A 19091-nucleotide genomic window follows, 5' to 3' on the forward strand; every position below is an offset into this window, starting at 1 on the left:
AATCGGTAATCCTTGATAATTATTAAAACCACTAACCTTTTATCTTTGATAAGTCTTTCTAAAATTCTTTCTTTCTCAGTAATCTTTTGTTTCGATCCACTATGATAACTAACAGCTTCTTTTGCTTTCTAATATTCTTCCTTGCTCAACTTTTCTACCAATACTCATATATGATCTTTCTGATGTAAACCAACACCTTTTCTGCTATATTTACGGGGTCAGTGATTTGTCTTGCTCCTTGTTCTATATGACATTAAATCATGTTAACATTTAATATACCCCATCCTGTTAATTCATGCTTTATATATTTTTGTGTATATATATATATATATATATATATATATATATATATATATATATATATATATATATATATATATATATATATATATATATATATATATATATATATATATATATATATATATAATAGATGGTGGGCTTGGCTAGAAAGTTTTTAATGAACTGAGAATAGATGACTTACAAACAGACACTGGTCCTAATATATTGTTAATGTTTTGTGATGCAAAGCCTAAAAAATGATAGTGTGAAATCAATGGTACATGAAGATGCTAACATAGTTTTGGTACCAAAGGAAGATCACAACAATGCTAATTGTCTTGCTGCAAAGCAAGAAGAGTTGCTTAAACTTGAATCCTTTAAAAATAAAGTATGTACCAGACAAAAACCAGGAAACAATATTGACAACATGGGTTATTTTGATAAAAGGTGATGCAGTATGAGCTCAATTTGTTGGCAGAGGATATGAAGTAAATTGTTAAGAAACAGACTCCAACTGTTAGCAAGGGTGGTTTGCAAAACTTCTCAGTCATGGAAGATACAGGCAACTGACATAAAATCACTATTTTTTCAAGGGAAGAAAGTTAGCTAGAATAATCTATGTGAAGCCACCAGCAGAAGCTGAGGCTGCTAATGGTTTTGTCTGAAAACTTTGTATGGTTCAAATGATGCTGAAGGCGGTTTTACAACAGTGTATGTAAAGAATTGTTACAATCTCACTGCGATTAATCCAATTTTTTTGATGGTGAATTACATTGTATTTTTGCTTGCTAACTCGATGATTTTTGCATGCTAATTCTATTGTTTTTCAAGGGTGTATAATGGTCTGTTTAAAGGAATAATTCAATGGTTGAAAATTCAAAGAAAATGTCTTTACTGACATTCATTTTGAAATAGATCAAATTTAGTGTGAAGTAATGTTACCGCAAAATCAATTATGTGGATAACAATAAAAATGTATGTATCCTTAGGGATTGCTGCAAAAGAAAGAAGAACTACCTGACACCAAATATACCCAAATATGTTTCATTGTTGGATGTCTCAACTGGAATGCCCAAGGAACACCACCTAATGCCACCTATGCTAATATCCACCACCATATGGTGTGGTGGATTTTAGCAAAGAATTTACATGTTCAAGATCTTATTCAAAAACATAAAACATATGCAAACTGACACAAGGACCATGCACAATATTTTGCCAATGTCTGCAATGTATGTTTGCTTATGCAAACAATCATTGCTGGGTATTGTCATGGCAAGCTAATAAAATCAAACATATTGTTCCATCAGCAGCTAAAGGCATTGGAAGATGTTGCTTGAAATATTTGGACAACAGACCAGGGTGACCACTCCTCCTTAAATTCCTTAAATAACCTTAGAAAAAGAAAATCTCCTTAAAAGTACTTGAATATACTTAGAAAAATTGAAATTTTAGCTATTCTCCTTAATGTCCTTACTTTTGTTCTCATTTTATTAGTGGTCACCCTGCAGACAGCATTGATGTATTGTAAAGATAAAGGCTTTTTATCTTATGTTTTGGACTTTCATATCCTTTGTTTCGTTGATTTACACCACAACAGTTCACAAGAATGCCTTATTTAAAAAAACATTAAAAACACCTGCCTTTAACAATTTCAATTTCTAATTTTTTTTTAAATCTGTAGAAAATATAAAATGCCATCTTCAAGAAGAAAACCTGTAGATGAAGCAAGAAATCGACTAAATGAAAAGCTGACAGATATACGTAACAAAACTCAGCAGTTACATGATGTGATCAATAACATTTCAAAAGATGTAAGTATCATTTTACTTCCTGTGAGTTTAAGTTGAGTCTTTTGGTGTTAAGGTTTTATTTGCTTGTTTTTGCTTATTAACAATCTGGGACAGAAATACTGAGACAAAGGCAGTCTTTGTTAACAATTTTCCTCTTTTTTTTAATACAATCTTTTTTATAGCATTGAAGTTACAGTTTGTGTAATTTAAAAATTAGAAATATCTTTATTGCCATGTTTGTTGTAAAATCACCAAAACACGATTGTATGGAACCATGCTTTATATTGTTTCAAACTCATGAAAACAAGGCTTGTTTAAAACCATCAAAATAAATCGTATTATTGTATCGTATACAGGCCTCAATAGTTCAATCAATCAATAGTTTTTACAGTATAAAATGAGAAGATTAGTACAACTGCGAACATTATCACATAGGCACGCAACCTTACTTCACCTTTGCAGTCTCCATGCTCTCTATAATACAATCTTACAGAACATTGAACAGCTAAATGACAACACTAAATGATTTTTAAATTTTGAAATGGTACTTAATATCCTTTTTATTTATTTTGTTAAGGCTATAGTCAATGCTGAGAGAGTTTTAAAAGAATCCAGTAAAAGCAAATTTTTGCACAAGTATGCAAAAGTCAGCCAAGAATTGGAATCATGTTTGAATCACTTACTTCTTCTTTCGGATGCTGCAGCCTCCATCGAGGAAGAATCTGATAATGAAGATGGTATCATTATTTGTTTGATGTTTGTATATAATCAACTTCAATCTGCAGCCTTTTTATATCTTTTTTTTTATTATTTTTTAAAAAGTTGCCAATGTAATATTGCCAATGTAATATGTTATTTGCCTGTCTGCTTTGCTTTGTTAAAACATTGGCCCTGATGTCAGCAGTTGCCATTGTGTATATAACTGAGTCAAAAATACTTATATTCAAAAATGCCTAATTGTCATTATGTCATGTTATACCTTTAGTTAGATAAGATTAATAGCAGATTGTGTCCTAGCATTTCTAAACTTTTTGATATTGATTTTGTAGCCCCAGCATAAAGCCTACCTTGCGATTTTTGTTGTTATTAATCATATTTTACCATATTTAGAATCTGGCAATGATGATAAAGAAACAGACAAAGATTTAGATTCTGAAAGTAGGTTTTACTTAAGTAAATTTTCATTAATATTAGTTTAAAATTGATTATTTTAATCAACTTGAGCGTCTACGGTGGTAGATGTATAGTATTTTAAGAAATAATCAACAACATTAAATTAATCTGTCATTATGTCATCTTTAATAAGGTTGTGTCAGTGCAGCACTCAGTGTATCAACTGTACATGAAACCGAACCGTGCAAAAGTAAAGAGTCAACTATCATTGAAGGTAACTTGCCTGAGTCATCAAGTATAATCATTTGTTTTATGTTCTATGAGCTCAAGAAATAATATTAAAAATACCATATTGTTACAAGAAGGGCTAAATGGTTTGTAACTGTGAAAATTATGACCATTAAAAAAAGAAAGAAAAAAACATACAATTCTCATTGCGGGAAACCAGAAAACTGGAGATGCCTTATAACAATGTACCTACTATTAATTTTTTTAAACCTTATCAACATTATTTAAGAATATATCTACGATCTTGTGGGTTAATTGAAAACATGGAGTACCCCAATTAGGGTAGTATTTGGGGTATTGGTTGGAGTAGCTTATTTTGATATTCAAAGGATATATTTTATTAATATACATTATTTTATTACATATACATTAATATACAATATGTATTCAATTTTACTCCAAACAACGACTCTTAGTTCACTTAACATACCTAATTTAGAGTTTCACTTTTACCTTCAGTGTACAACGCGTAGCTCTGCCATATATAAAATTTACATAATAATTTGCAGACCAGGTATCTTTGAAAAACTGAACCACTGTGTGAAGTTGACCACTTTATAGGTGAGTTCAAACTTATTCCTTGTAGTTGCACAAATAACCCCCCATTTATTTTAGCAAGCATTCGTCGCATTTGATTATTGTAAAGACAATTTCATAAGAAGAAAAATTGACATTAGAACCTTGACAGGAAAAAGCCTTCTTTCCAAGTTATTCACATTTGAAAATTTTAATCATTGACAAGAGAACATTATAACCGGAAGATTTGCTGTGAGAACCTTGCATGGGGGAAGCCTTTTTTTGTTTACATATGAAATTATCGTTAATAGAAACCATTCAGTCCGAATCTACTGGGTTGGTTTCCATCAGCGGCAAAGGTGAGCACATAATTATCTAGTCTGTAAAATAAAACTACCACCCCAAGCACACATTTTGGGTACCCCATGTTTTCAATTGACCCCAAATTTTGTTTGATTATTAACTGAAATAAAAATAGAGTTTGCAAAAATAACTTTTGATAGTTTAATAAAATAATGCACCCTCTACATGCATTTTCTTTTTTTACATCAGGACAATTATTTTTCCTATTGCAGCAAAAGAAAACAGGGCATAACTATTCCAGTTAAATATAATTTGGTTTTTTGTCTTTGCCTAACTTGGTTTTTAAAATAAAATGTTAAATTGGCAAGTTAATTTATGCAGTTTTTTATTGAAATCATTTTTTATTTTTTTTTGCTGTAAAGTGATCATCTTTAATGATTTTTTAGGCTCTCCTTTAATACAACGCCAGGAATCACAAGAAAGTCTTTTTTCTTCAGGTCAGATTTTTAAATATTATTTCCATATCCATTTTCGTTCAGCGGAATATACATACCAAAATACTAATTAACATGGAAATGAGAAGTTATTACTTGCAATTTTTGCAAAATTAATTTGCAGTAATATGGGATAACAGCATGTATCTACTAAATATTGGCCATTGTAATGGTTTGTTTATTGTTCATGTTAAATAAGCTAGGTATTAGCTAGCTTTAAATATGATGATATGAGTAGCTAGCTGGCTGGCTGACTGACTGACTTGTTTCAAACAAACAATAAATTTCAAGCTGTTTACCAAAATTGGTGACGTTGCTGATGTATATCCTGTTTCCCCAGTTATTGAGTGTATTTTATTTTTTGAACAACTTCTCTAAAAATAACATTAGCCAGGCTTAAGGGTAGTTTACTGCTTCAATATATTGTATGCAATGTTATACAATTAATTGTAGTAACTAGTGTACAATTGTGTACAGTTATACACAAGAAGGATTATGACTAGTGATTATGACTATATACAAGAAGGATATAAATAATTCACACATTTACCAATAACTTGTTTGGTAAAAATTTATTTAAAATTCCATAATACAAGAAATATGATATCCTTATTCTTAAATTTTGTATTCAGAGATTTACCATCTTGATATTTTTTCAGACAAATAAAATTTTACAGTGATTTTGCTTGGTCAAAATTATGTTTTTCCTTGGGAGGATCACTTCACATAGCAATTTAAGAATTGTTCCTTGAAAAAAAAAGGGTTACGGAGTTCTAACATACTCTAAGATAAATTAATTTCTGTAAAAGTTTGTCCACAAAATGTTTGTCATGTCGAACTTCAACATTAATCAGAGAAAACAATGTTAAGTTTTTTCGAGGTCAAAACATTTTGGTTTTATATTTTCATGAGTCGGCACTATGAAAGAATTCAATGGAGATTATTTTCTGTGAAAAAAACAATTTGAACAATTCTGCAAGACGATATTGTAAGCAACTAATGTTGAAAATGCTTTGTTATTTACTCATGCTGTGAAGCTCTAGCTACATGTGAAAATGTGATAAGAAAATTTAGCTTTTTCTTTATTCTTGAGGTTAAAATCTCTTTACTGTCTCTTCCCCTTTTCCCTAAAGTTAATGTTACTTATTTCTAGTAATCCAGGCTTTTGGAGAACTTCTGTTAGCATCAGCCAAGTATATTCAATATTCCACGTTGATTTTGGGGAAAGGGAGAGTTCAAAATGAAAATCAATATGTTTTTCCAGCTGGCTACTTGCTGTTTTGCTTAGTAGTTATGCTGGCTGGCTACCAGCTAGCTTATTTTATTTTTTCAAACTGATCAGAGTAATATCAAGTGCCACTGAGCGTTTGTACACTCTACATTAAATTTTATATCTAAATTTACTAGAAAAACATTATTCTAAAAACATGGTTAGGTTTTAGGTTTAGCTGACTAACTAATACTAAATGAATAACTCCTAAAATCTGCAATATTTTAACTTCCACTACCAATACACTCTGTATAACTTCTATTTTGTTAAACTGCCAGTTAAAATCTGTAAAATTTGCTCATAACTAATCTTGTTTTTATGTTATTATGCATTTTTGCATGCATATTTCGCTGAACAAAATGGACATGGAAATAAGGTCTATTGGATGAATGTATGCTTGAAGTTAAGAATTTTTATTTTTGAATTAAACACTGCTTTACCACAACAAAGAGGAAATATGTAATGCAAATCTTCTCTAGTTTCGATGACAACAACTCCAGAAAATTCCACTCCCTTTGAGTATCCTATCCTGTCAAAAGGTATAAGAAACTTTTAAGATTTTCTGTGGTAGTACAACAAGCATGCACTTAATTCTTGTATCACTTTTTCTGTTCATCAGATGTTATTGTTCAATCGTTTAAATGGGAATCAGATTTTGTTTATCCTGTGCTTGTAACAAATTTTCAATCACCTTGGGAGTTCTATGTTCAACTAGTTGACTCAGAAAATGATATTATGGAGCAGCTCTGGTAAGTCAGTGGCCAATTTCTCCATGATTATTAGTGTAATGGAATATGAAAAAACATATTTACAAGTTTTGTAACTTGAGCATACAATCTTTTGTTTAAAAGTATGAAGGGTAAATAAATAAACGTAAAACTCAAACACTTTATACATCAGATAACATAAGCAGGGTTCATTTTATAAACCTGTCTTCAGTGTCGCCTTTCAGCCATTAAAACCTTACAATATAAGTATTAAGATTTAAAGTAGGATTTTTTAAGGTTTTTGCGTTCCCATACAATTTTGGACGAGATTAAAGATAACCCTGCAGCCATAATCAACTATTTAAAACAAATAAATCTCATTAGCCAAAAACGATTTTAACCCTTATTAAAATTCAAAGTTCAACCAAAAATACACATAATTTCACCTCCCTATAACAGCTGGCCGTCCAGGGGCTTAGAGGGATTGGGGTCACTGGTAGCCCCCTCCTATGTAATCATAAACATGAACACATTTATTTTATGATAATCTTTTATGATGACACCTTTGCAGGTCATTTTAATTTTAATATACTAATAAAATATATGTTAATTAAAAGAATTAAAAGGGGAATGCACTACAGTAGACCCACATTTAAAGGTTAGGTTAATATATATTCTGTCTATAATTTTGCCACATTTCTGACCGTATATATGAGCTGTATATTTAGCATGAAGTTTATGAAGGAAGCTACCAAAGGCTATAAAGGTGGTATTGGTGAAATACCTTCAGTTGGTTTGTTTTGTTGTGCTAAGTCACCTGTTGATGAAGCGTGGTATAGAGCAAAGATTGTAGAAGTTTTACATGATCTAAGTAAGTTGCTTGTATATTAGACAAAGTGTTGTATAACTTTGGTTTAGAAGATTTTACAACCTGTTTGTTGGTCAGTTCTCTTTGTTTCCATAACATTTATCATTCAATTATTATTATTTTTACCTTTTTTTAGGTACACGCAATACCAGCAATTTTATCAAGGTGCATTTCATCGATGAAGGTTATGACACATTTGTTAGTTTGTCTGCGATAAGACCATTGGAAAAAAAGTATTCAAATTTGCCTAGTCAGTCTGTTAAATGTATCCTGGGTGGACTACAGCCTTTGTCAGCATTAGGAGAGACAAAGTCTTTAAGCTTCAGTAAGTGTTTTAGTTATGTCAATAGTCTGTTTATTATATGGTTTGCATTATTTGTTTTCTCTTTTTTATTTTTACGTTTTTGACATTTCTATATGACAATAAATACATAGCACTTTTTTCTACCATCTAACAAGAGCTTAAAAAACGATACCTCATTCTCATTATACACTTCGATTTTCCAACTTTTTTATTACTTTTTTGTTTGTTTTGTCCTGTGATACATGATATTTATCTAATACTTAACCATTTTGATAAATTTCTTTTGTGGAAATCTATTACATTTATTTGTGCACAAAAGCATGTATTTCTTTCCATTTCTTTCTATCATCTTTTGTTTTGTTTTCTGAATAGGTGAATGTAACAAAATGTGGTTAGCAGAAACCAACAATTGGTTTAAACATATTATTTCCACGAACAGTATATTTGCAGCATACTTCTACTATCCACCCAAAGCTTCATACGATCCTCCACACAATCTTTCAAAAGATGTACTGGTATGCGATTTATACATACACAATGCTGACGCTAATTTAAAATGGCGGAATCTTAGTTACAATCGACCGCCGATAGAACTTCATGTAGGATTTAAAATGATTTTAAATTTTTTGGCTGCTTATTGTCCATTTTTCAACTCAGAATTAACCAGAAAAAAATCTCAACGTGCTTTACAACTGGCTAGAGATGAAAAAGGTATGTTTCTGTTTTTAAACGTACCTATACAATGTTACAACTTATTTGTTCGTTTAAATATATATGTCATTTTTGTTCTTTTATTTTAAAATATTCCTACATATTTGCTTTGTTTTTTCATAGAGAACAAATTTGTCTCAGAAAAAGAGCCACTTGAATTGGCAAAAGTTGCCAATGCACCAATTATTAAAAAAGAACCTATGTCACCTTTACAACAAGCAGTTTCTTCAAATGGACCGGATGTAAGAATGAAGACTGCAAACAAAACTACAGTAAAAACTAAAGGACTGCTTTTTAAGGACACACAAAAGAAAGAGGAAAGACCATGTAAAAAAGAAACAGCCTTATTAGAAGAAAGACCCCCTAAGGAAGAAAAATCACCGAAGAAAGAAAGGCCACCCAGAGGAAAAACATCACCCAGAGATAAAAGTTTACCTAAAGAAAAAAGACTACTCAAAAAAGAAAGATCGCCTAGAGAGAAAACACCACCCAAGGAAAAAGAAAAGCCACCAGGAGTTTCACCTAAAAATGGAGAAAAACTATTTAGAGAGGAAACTTCATTAAGAAATTTGCCTGTAAAATCTGAAAATTATTCATCAGGAGAAGTAAAAACCAAAACAAACGAAGTTAAATGTTTACACAGTGAAAATCAAGCAACTGGAAGTGACACTAGAGATAATTATGACGCAAATACAAAATTTACTGATCCAATAAACCAAAAGAAAGATGATGCTATTAAAAAGACCTATGATTTTGGTGTTTCATTTCAAGAAACAGAGTTCGTTATCAATGATCCAGAAGGTTTTGCTAAAATTTTGATATCTGAGGTGGTGGATCCTGGTCTATTTTACATTCATCTCATCCAACCAGAAGTTGTTTTACTGGATAAAATGATGAACGAATTAAATATGTTCTATGACAAGAAAGGTAAGCAGCATTTGTAGCTGCGCAACAACTCTACCATTATGTGTTCCTATGATATTTATAGGTGTAGTTCCACTCACAATCTAATATAAATGGCCTCAAGGTAATCTGAGTGTTCTCACTACCCTTAAAAAAAATTTGGCAAAAAAATTAGTCAGCAAAAATAAAAAGTTGGCAAAAATATGAGTCAATTGAATTTAATAATTTTTTCCAACTAAATTTTTGAATTTAGTCACAAATAAAGAATAATTGCATAAAACTGATGTAAATTAGCAACAAGGAAGAAAAAACGCAAAAAGGTGATCGGAAGAAAAGTTAGGTCGGAAAGAAAATGTCGGCAAAATAGTTTGGTTGGTAATAAAAAAGTCGGCAAAAATTTTAGTTGGAAAAAAATATTAGTCACCTAGTCAAAATTTAGTCACTTTTTACTGACTTTTTTTTACCGATAAGGTATACAACAACTCTACCATTATGTGTGCTCATGGTTTTTAAAGGTGTAGTTACTACTCAGGATGTAATTTGAGTGTTCTCAAGTTAGGCATTCTGGGTTTTATGAGTAACAAGGTAAAAGGATTTGACCGTTTTTCTTTAAATGTGCCTTAATCACTTAATATCTGTCATATGACATAACTATTAGTACAAAATATAGTGCTTTAACAGCCAGCGTGTAAACATTTTTGCAATAAAGATTTCACGCAGAGAATGATTTTGAATTGGTGAAATAGTTTTATTGTTTTTCTTTAGTGAGAGGTACTTTATTATGATGTACAACTTATGATATAGGTTGTAGACCCTAGCTTCATTAGGAAAGACTGGCTACACACATATATAGCTGGTATTTTATATTTGTTTTTCAAGGGCTTTTTTACTGACATTGCAAAGTTAAGATTATAGTATTTCCAGCTTTAATGATGTACAACAGTGGCTCGTTAGAAATAGTTGAGAACTTCTGTTACTTAAGTGATATGTTGGGTATTAAATGGGGTGTTGGAAAAAGTGTTACTTGCAGAATAGGTGCAGCTTGAAAAAAGTTCAGAGATTTAGTTACTTTGCTGACTAGCAGAGTCTTGTCAATTAAGGTGAAAGGTAGGTTGTATGAGGCATGTGTAAGAAGTGTTAAGTTGTACGGTATTGAGACATAGGCAGTGAAGCAGGAAGATCTTGATAATATAAGAATGGTTAATGAATGTGTAACGCTAGGCTGAGAGGCAGGAGTTCAGATGAGAAGAAGCAGACTAAATATCCGTAGCATTGAAGATGTTATCCGGATAAGAAGATTAAGTTGGTTGGGACACTTGGTAAGAATGAAGGAGGATAATTGGGTAAGAAAGTGTAAAGGCTTGATAAATCCCAGAGGGATACTGACAAAGGTTATTAGTATACTCCGTTCAACCCATGCTAGCATAGAAAACGGACGCTAAGCCAAGAATGATGATGATGACTGCTTTTAAAATTTTCACAAGTTAATGTTACACATTTTTGCAAGAAATTTGATGATGTTTCTAAATTTTTAAAATGTAAAGAGTGGTTAAAGTTCCACACAAATCTTTTCTATTTTTACACCATCATAAGAATTCACTTCAGTTTTTAGTTTCATGGCAGATCTTGCCCCTGTCCATTTTTTCATAACAATTCTTTTTTAATTTTTTTTTTTGTGGTTATGCATTGTATTGTGCATAACCATGGTAATTAACGAATTTTTACAATCCATACCTGCTAGAGACTTGGATACTCGACTACATCCCTTAAATCTCTGATTATCTGTCACAACTTGTATTAACTTGCATGACAACTTTATATTATCAAGTGAATAATCCTACAAAGTTTTAGCATGTGGCTACCGCTATTTTTTTTAGCCATAATTTGCAAATTTAGGAAAATTATTTAGGGTTCTATTTCAGCCGCAATCTTGAATGCAATTGTTGTCTGGTTTGAGAAAGATTAAGACACGTGTGTGTCATACAATGTTTTTACTCATAACTAACTATGTACAGGTTGGTTCACGTATATATATATATATACAAGTTGTCTCGCTTACCCAATATACAATAATACAACACAATGCTTTTCACAATTTCCTACAATGTTTAAACACATGATGTATTTCTCACAATTTTATTAGCTGGAAAAAGTTATTTTTCAGGAAAATTCTAAATTCATTAAAAATTTCCAGATAATGCTGTTATTTTAATGCGTATGTCCATGTTGGGAAATTTTTCTTGTCGGGGAACTGTTTCAACAAGTAAAGATTAGCCTTAACGTAGTTGTTGCTATGCGGTAAACGAAGTGCAAATTTGGGCATGAAAATTTTGGTCATCAGGTCTATTCCCCTAAAATTGTAACAAATTTGAACTATTCTGAACCTGATATTGCCAAAATACTCAAAGCTTCAGTAAAAAATGAGGCAAAAAATATGTTGCTATCTTTCAGACTACTATAGGAGTTGATGTATACATCTTTTTAGAAGCATCATTAAGAGAAGCATGCAGTGATGTCACTTACAGTGTGGGTATGTGTGTTGTGGCGAGGTTTTCGGTAGACAACCGATGGTATAGAGGGATCATTGTTTCAACAAATCCTGACAAACACATTGAATATAACGTGTTGCATGTTGATTTTGGAAGTAGCGAGTGGGTAACCGTTGAGAAACTGTTACCAGTTTACAAAGTATTTTGTGAATTGCCCATGGAAACAATACCATGCTGTTTGGCAGATGTTGAGCCTCTTTTAGGTAAGTAAAAGAGAGCTTGTTTGTATACAAAACTATCATTATTGCAATGATAATACACACGAGCTAAAATGTGTTATGAATATTCCACAAAGCATATAGAAAGATTCTAAAGAAACAAAATGCAAGAAGAAAAAGATCAATTTATATTCCTTCTGAGCTGGTTTTCAATTCACTGTCACACAAATTACCACCCTAACTTTTTTTGTCATTTTCACAAATAAAAGTAAGCTCTGAAAATAAGCTTTTTATAGTCCACCCAAATAAAATTTCTTTAAAAATGTTTCTATTTTAAAACAATTTTACAAATTTAGGTGGGATAATGATAGATGGTGGGTGGGCTATTAGAAAGAAACAGATGTGGGGACAAACCCAGATGAGCACTCGGGTTTAAAAGCGAGAGACTCAAAAGTTACCTGTGCACCATTAAGAATATAAATTACTCTGACAGGGTGACATTAGATTCAGATAATCTAATTAAAAAAAGACAACTTTTTCTGTTGTAGACACAATGTTTGATTAAAACCCAAAATCTACTTGATATTCTTTAAAATAGCAATAACCTTTTATTAGGCATCACCCGCACCCTGACTGTCAACGCACCAAGGATACACCTAGGAGGAATTATTTTTAAACTTTGAAAGGTATTTCCAGGCAAATATTTGTGGGAGTAAAAACTGAGTAATTGCCATGCTAAATTATGAGAAATGTTTCGAAAAGGTAGCAGTGGAAAAATAAAAATAATTCGCGTACAAGATTATAGATGTAATAAGAAACACTCGCCACGTAAAAATGACTCAATTACTGTATGATTTTACTCTGCACAAGTGTTTTGGTTTTTCCTCAATTGGATCTAGAGGATTGGTCTGTTTATTATTTAGTTACTACGCAACAACCTATCGTTCGCGCAGCTGGTGATGAAAGCGAGGATGACATGCTTCTCGATGACGTCAAGCCTTTACATTCAAAATGGAGTGAACGTTCCATAGGCAAACTGAAGATTCTTGCGCAAAACCAGCTTCCTTTAATGGCTTCACTGAAGACTGAGTGTAAAAACTCTGATGGTTTGTACGAGATTTACTTGTACGACACAATGTTTGATAAAGATGAGTTTATAAACCAGGCATTGGTTGATGAAGGCCTTGTTTATTCAAAGGAATTCGACAAGACAGGTGTGTAAAAGTTAGTATTTTCATTATCAGTAATTTACGCTATGTGTTATTATTATATGACATGACTTGCACCTAAACAGATATAGTCAGGAAGATATAAGCAGTCAACAGGCATTTGTATGAATTCTATATCTTTTGATAGTTTTTTGATGGATGTTATAAGTAAGCTTTGATATTTATGAATTAATTTTTGGTGGAGATAAAGATCATTAAACTTATTATTGTGTAAAGTAAATCGATTGTTAAAACTGGTTTCCATTAAAATCAGTTATCGTTGTGCAAGAGTTGTAGAGTATTTATTGAGTATTTGTTGTGCAGTATCTCTTGTGCGGTTTTGTTGTACAACATGTGTTTCCAACTGTTGCTCAACAATGTTAATTGTGTGTTTGATGTGTGATCCAGTAGGAGAGTTACAGCCACCTTTCATAACAAATCAGACGGTGCTCATTTTTAGAAAAAGAGCATGCATGCTTTAAGTCTGTTACAAATACCCAAATCTTTAGAGAGATTCCTTGCTGTATAAAATATGGTGCTAATAATTTAACATTTTACTCAAGACAAGAAAATTTCTACATAGCTGTAATATCGTCTTTATTATAATAATTTACACACTTTTTTAAAATCATATTCAGTTCCGTCCGTACGACTATCCGAACTAGAGCTAGAGAATGAAGCGACAGAAATTGGTGAGTAATTTTTTTAATTGTTTTATTTTGTTTACATTTGTTTTATGTTTGAAAAATTAACGTGTTACAAAAAAGGTAATAAACTTTACAACAATCAAAAAAATATTTCATTTTTTATATGGTTAGGTGAATGTCGATATCATTTATTCTTTTAAGATGCGCTGTCACAATGGGATCCGATGAAAGAACAGTACCTGTCAAAGAGAAATGCTTACTCAGTAAACATTGATGATCCTAGTGTCGCCATGTTGGGATACGGTACTAATTTTTCTTTTAACCTCCATGTTGTAAGATTGAAATAAATAGTTTGAGTAAGTAGTAAGGATACCAAGTTTTTTTCATCAGATACTCTGAAATTTGACTTTAATAAATCTCGTGATGGATGGTAACTTTATACTCTCAGTCTTGTTGTGCATTTCACTTTTTATTGCGTCCAGTGCTTAAAAAATTGATTATTAGTATAAAGAGATCAATGTCAAAATGGTAATCTTCTCTACTAGCGTTCTAATAAAACATATTTAAAAAAAATAATTTTCTGAGGAAACTACTTCAGGAAACCTCTTATTTACACTTTTCATTTGATACTTGACTTTGAAGAGCTTAATTCTTGGTTATTGAAATGGAAATAAGAACTGGTCAATTTCTGGTCCAATATCTTTCGCTTGACTGATTTTTAGTTTGAATTAGCCTTACCTCATGTAATCAGTGACATTTTTACACGCTTTTTTTAGTAGAATTTACAGCTTCTGTTTTTATCTTTGTTTTCTTATTTAGTTGATAATCGAAAGGAGAGATGTTTTACCTTTTTCCGTCGAGGATATTGTTATCGTGGAGAAGATTGTCGCTACTTGCATGTTGATCCAAGTAAGAATGTTTTTTCAAACAACTTAAAATATTCCTTACTATGATGATATTATAACATGTTAAATACAGAAAATAAGGTCATTGCGCTTTAGTAAGCTCTCTCTGGTTAAAAATCCTCACAGAAATCATGTACCCGTTGGGCGATATGGCGATTTAAAATTTCTGATCAAACTGAATTTATTCTATAGTGCTGTATCTTACAAATTTTTGCTAAGCGAATAAAACGTTTCCGGTTAAAATGCCCTTGGAGATAAACTCATAAAGAAGTTAAAATTTATTATTAAAAAAAAACACGAACATGCGTCAAACAAAATTTGGTTGTTATTTTCCAGACGACCCAGTAGCGAACAGAGTCGAAGTATACTGTGATGACAGTGTAACAGAACTTCCAGAAATTGGAGACTGGGTTCCAATCACTGTAACAGCGTTATTTGACCCAACTCACTTTTGGGTAAATTTTCCCTACGGATTGAGCGTATTTTCACTTGGAGCCTGTAAGTTTTTCTCTTAGTAATTATGCTTCCTTGTCGTACCCAGTGTACAGTAATTAAAATTCTCCTTGTTTTTCAGCATAAAATCTCAAACCTATAATTTATAAAAGAGTACGAACCCTTTTTAACAAGTGGATTTGGTGGAGTCTACTGACAATAGTTAACCTCACCCCAATATATTTTACAATTATGTATTATTTTAAAAAATATTGATACTCACACTTTCTTTTTTTGTTGTTGTTATTTTGTTGTCATATTTGTTTCAGCTGCGAGGACGCGCCATAACACTGATGATGACAATGATTTGGAAAGGCTGGTAGACAAAATGAAGTAAGAATGCATTCCTGTACATTACTTTATAAGCTCCCTCAAGAATAAAGACACCTGTTAAAAAGAGAGATTGATGGCAGTGCTAATAGAATAATAATGACAATAATAATAACAACAACAACAGCAGCAGCAGCAGCAGCAAAGTATCCTAGCTAAGTCAGCCACATGTAGCGCATTTACGTTTGACCATTTTATTTAAATAGGAGTATAAAAGTCTTCATAAAAAGCAGTTCTCACAAGTTCTTTCACCCTTCTACTTTTTCCAGATTTGTGTGTTTGTTTTCAGTGACCACTATTCACGCACAAGTAAAGACCATACAACAGATTTAACAATACTCGCTGAGGGAGAATTGGTAGCTGCCAGGTATCAGGATGATAACAGATGGTACAGAGCTCGAGTTATCAGTACAGCTGAGGATCTTACCCAGGTAAATCAACTTCGGATAGTTTTTTTTTCTTTCATGGTGAAGTGGGATTAACTGCAGCCTTTCTATTTTAATTTACTTTGCGTCGGCAAAAAATTAACTACTGTGTCGGCAAACTTAAACTAGGCTGTGCCTGAGGGCTCCACCGATAAAAACGGACTGAAACAAGATATAAACCCTTACCACCAATCTTACTATCTTAGTTTTAAGTTTTAAGTTATTTGTTGCACTTTTTATCAAGAGTTGAAATTGGATTTCTCTTTTCAAATATTTGTGCAGAAATAAGGTTTAAAAACAAGTGTATTTCTGTAGCCACTCAGCACGTTATCGGTGTTCAAGCACCCATTTAAAGTCATTTTATTTACAGTTACGCTCCAAAAATGAAAAAAATATGCTACGTTGAATGAATAAGTACATTGGCGCATATTAAATAATGGTGAATAAACTCTCCGTTGTTTTCAATCGGTAGCGATTCTTCTCTCCTACGCTGGACATCGGATTTCTTCTTTGTATCGAAAGCAATCAGATAAGAAAGTAGTCCTGTAAACATCGTAAGGTAGCAACTCTTGAAAATATATTTGAACAGTTTTTACTCCCAGTGTTTCGCGGGGACCAATTTAAGGAAATGTGGAAATTGTTTCGGGTCTCGCGATTTTACTGAACATGCTGTTTATGGAACAGGAAACGCGATTACCTTGTCCCGTAAAACTGAAAAGAAAAAAGGTTTTAGCTCTTGTTTGCCATTGCGACAGTCGTTTTTTAGTATCATGCTACATTAAAGCTACAAAGTAATATCGAATAGTTGATCTTCCATTAATGTTTTGATTTGTGTCTGCAGGTGATACGTCTTTTTTTGATAGCTTTCTGGCCTCTGCATGCTAGAATCTTTTTTCCATATTGTTTTTACATTAAAAAACAAACAGGTAGCATTTTAATAGCACATTGGTATCGCAAGATGTTGGATTTATTTTTAAGCTTTTCTTTTCGCCCATCTTAACGCCGGCACTTATTTCCCCAAGGCGAAATTTTGCCTTACCGCCATTAAGGGCCTTATTTAACGCGTTCGTTCGTTCGTTCGTTCGTTCGTTCGTTCGTTCGTTCGTTCGTTCGTTCGTTCGTTCGTTCGTTCGTTCGTTCGTTCGTTCGTTCGTTCTACTATTATGTGTACATTTTCTCAGGTGTTCTACATCGATTATGGTAACACTGATGTAGTATCAGAAGAGAACGTGAGGAAACTACTGCCGGACTTTCTTCATCTTCCACAGCAGGCTGTGGAGTGTTTTCTTAATGCAACGGAATTCGAGCCACTCGTGAAAGAAGACCAACTCAAATATGACAATTTGAGGTGAGTAGATAAACTTGAATTTGTAGATTTTTTTGTTCAAGAAAAAAATAATTGGGTAACAGCTTTATTAGTCACGTGGTTTAGACGCTTGAGAGATCCAAATACCGTTAAATATGTTTCCTATTATTGGTAACTTTAAGCCAATAGTCTGGTTTTTATTCTAGAAATAAATTTCGTGACCTTACAGCAGATAAAGTTTTGGTGGCGCATGTTATCAACAGGTCTGTTTGTTTGTTTTGTTTGTTTGTTTGTTTATTTCTTAGTATCAAAAAAAATTCTATCTTATATGATTTGGCTCCATGTAATGTGGTCGCATAAGTAACTAATTTATTTATATTACTGTCATTTGATGTGCTTTTATGTCAGATGTAGTTGAAGAGAGTCTTGACTGCCAACATATTGGTTTATGCCTACAACACGACTAACATATTAACAAGAGAAAGATGTTAGCCAATTTGTATGATCATGCTCAAAATAATTGGCCGAAATTGTTTGTGTTTGATCATCTCTTGACCATGTTGACCAATTTATCAACTTTACTTCAAACAATAAGCATTTATAAAGTAGTTTACTGTGATTTTCTTGCCTGTAATATTATTGGTTGATGATGGCGGCAAACTTCACCAACATGTTGGTGTAATTTTGGCTAAAATATAGGCCAATATCTTAATCACATGACCTATCACTAGTCCTTTAAAGGTTAGCGTAGTGTATGGTTTGTTATTACTGACGTCTTATATATACGAATATGTGTTGAATAAAGATTGTCGCTTAACATATTGTGACGTTTAAAATCCATATATTAATTTAGATTCATGTTCTATTTTTAGAACGATAAGTAAAAGCATGCTGATCGAACTGTACGACACATCTATTGAACCAAATGCACACATCAATAGTATTGTTCGAGATTGGGATGGTATTATACATAAAAAAGAAACGAAACATGAATATAATCAAACTGGAAAGATAGTAAAGAAAAACTTGATGCAGTACATTCCTGGATAGAACGACTCGTCGTTTGCATGTATTAGTCAGAACTTACTAAAACAAGTCATAATGTATTTTTGTGTTTTGTTGAGTTGTATTTGGATTATATAGGCCATTTTTTTAAGTGAGAGACGGATAGTACATATATATATTTTTGTATAATAGTCTTTTTATAAATAGAGTTGTATTTAGTTTTACAAAAACGATATTACAAAGACGGAATATTTTTTATTTGCTGGATTTGTCTTGAATTTGCATGTCTTGAAAAATGTTCTGTTGTTGAAATTTATCATTTGATGGTATTCAGTCATGCTCAAAAAGTTTGAAATGCTGTCGCTGTAATATATATGGCATATATGGGCTTGCTGCCAAAATAATCCAAATTCGTCTGCCTGACCATGCTATAAGAAAAAGTCCAGGTTACACAAAACTTCATGTATTTATCAAAGAAAATGGAAGACGTTCGTTTATGGGCTAGCTTTGATGG

The 19091-nt window shown here is 32.2% G+C and overlaps 1 protein-coding gene across 2 annotated transcripts; it reads left to right on the forward strand.

Annotated features, from left to right (window-relative positions):
• The first annotated feature begins 1946 nt into the window (after positions 1–1946).
• On the forward strand, positions 1947–18821 carry LOC130654621 (uncharacterized). 2 transcript variants are annotated; one of them, XM_057457233.1, is made up of 23 exons: positions 1947–2096; positions 2653–2812; positions 3186–3233; positions 3382–3462; positions 4304–4351; positions 4742–4792; positions 6539–6598; positions 6679–6808; positions 7495–7637; positions 7771–7959; positions 8311–8649; positions 8773–9576; positions 12038–12304; positions 13183–13473; positions 14106–14159; positions 14316–14417; positions 14934–15023; positions 15356–15517; positions 15781–15844; positions 16131–16272; positions 17448–17614; positions 17779–17835; positions 18445–18821. In XM_057457233.1, the coding sequence occupies exons 1-23, from the start codon at positions 1977–1979 to the stop codon at positions 18620–18622; spliced, it is 3747 nt and encodes a 1248-aa protein (XP_057313216.1). In that variant the 5' UTR covers positions 1947–1976; the 3' UTR covers positions 18623–18821. The 2 variants fall into 2 exon arrangements, with proteins under 2 accessions (XP_057313216.1, XP_057313217.1); XM_057457234.1 differs by lacking the exon at positions 4304–4351.
• The last annotated feature ends 270 nt before the right edge of the window (positions 18822–19091 follow it).

The sequence above is a fragment of the Hydractinia symbiolongicarpus genome, chromosome 8 (genome assembly GCF_029227915.1).
Source record: "Hydractinia symbiolongicarpus strain clone_291-10 chromosome 8, HSymV2.1, whole genome shotgun sequence".
Lineage (NCBI taxonomy): Eukaryota > Metazoa > Cnidaria > Hydrozoa > Anthoathecata > Hydractiniidae > Hydractinia > Hydractinia symbiolongicarpus.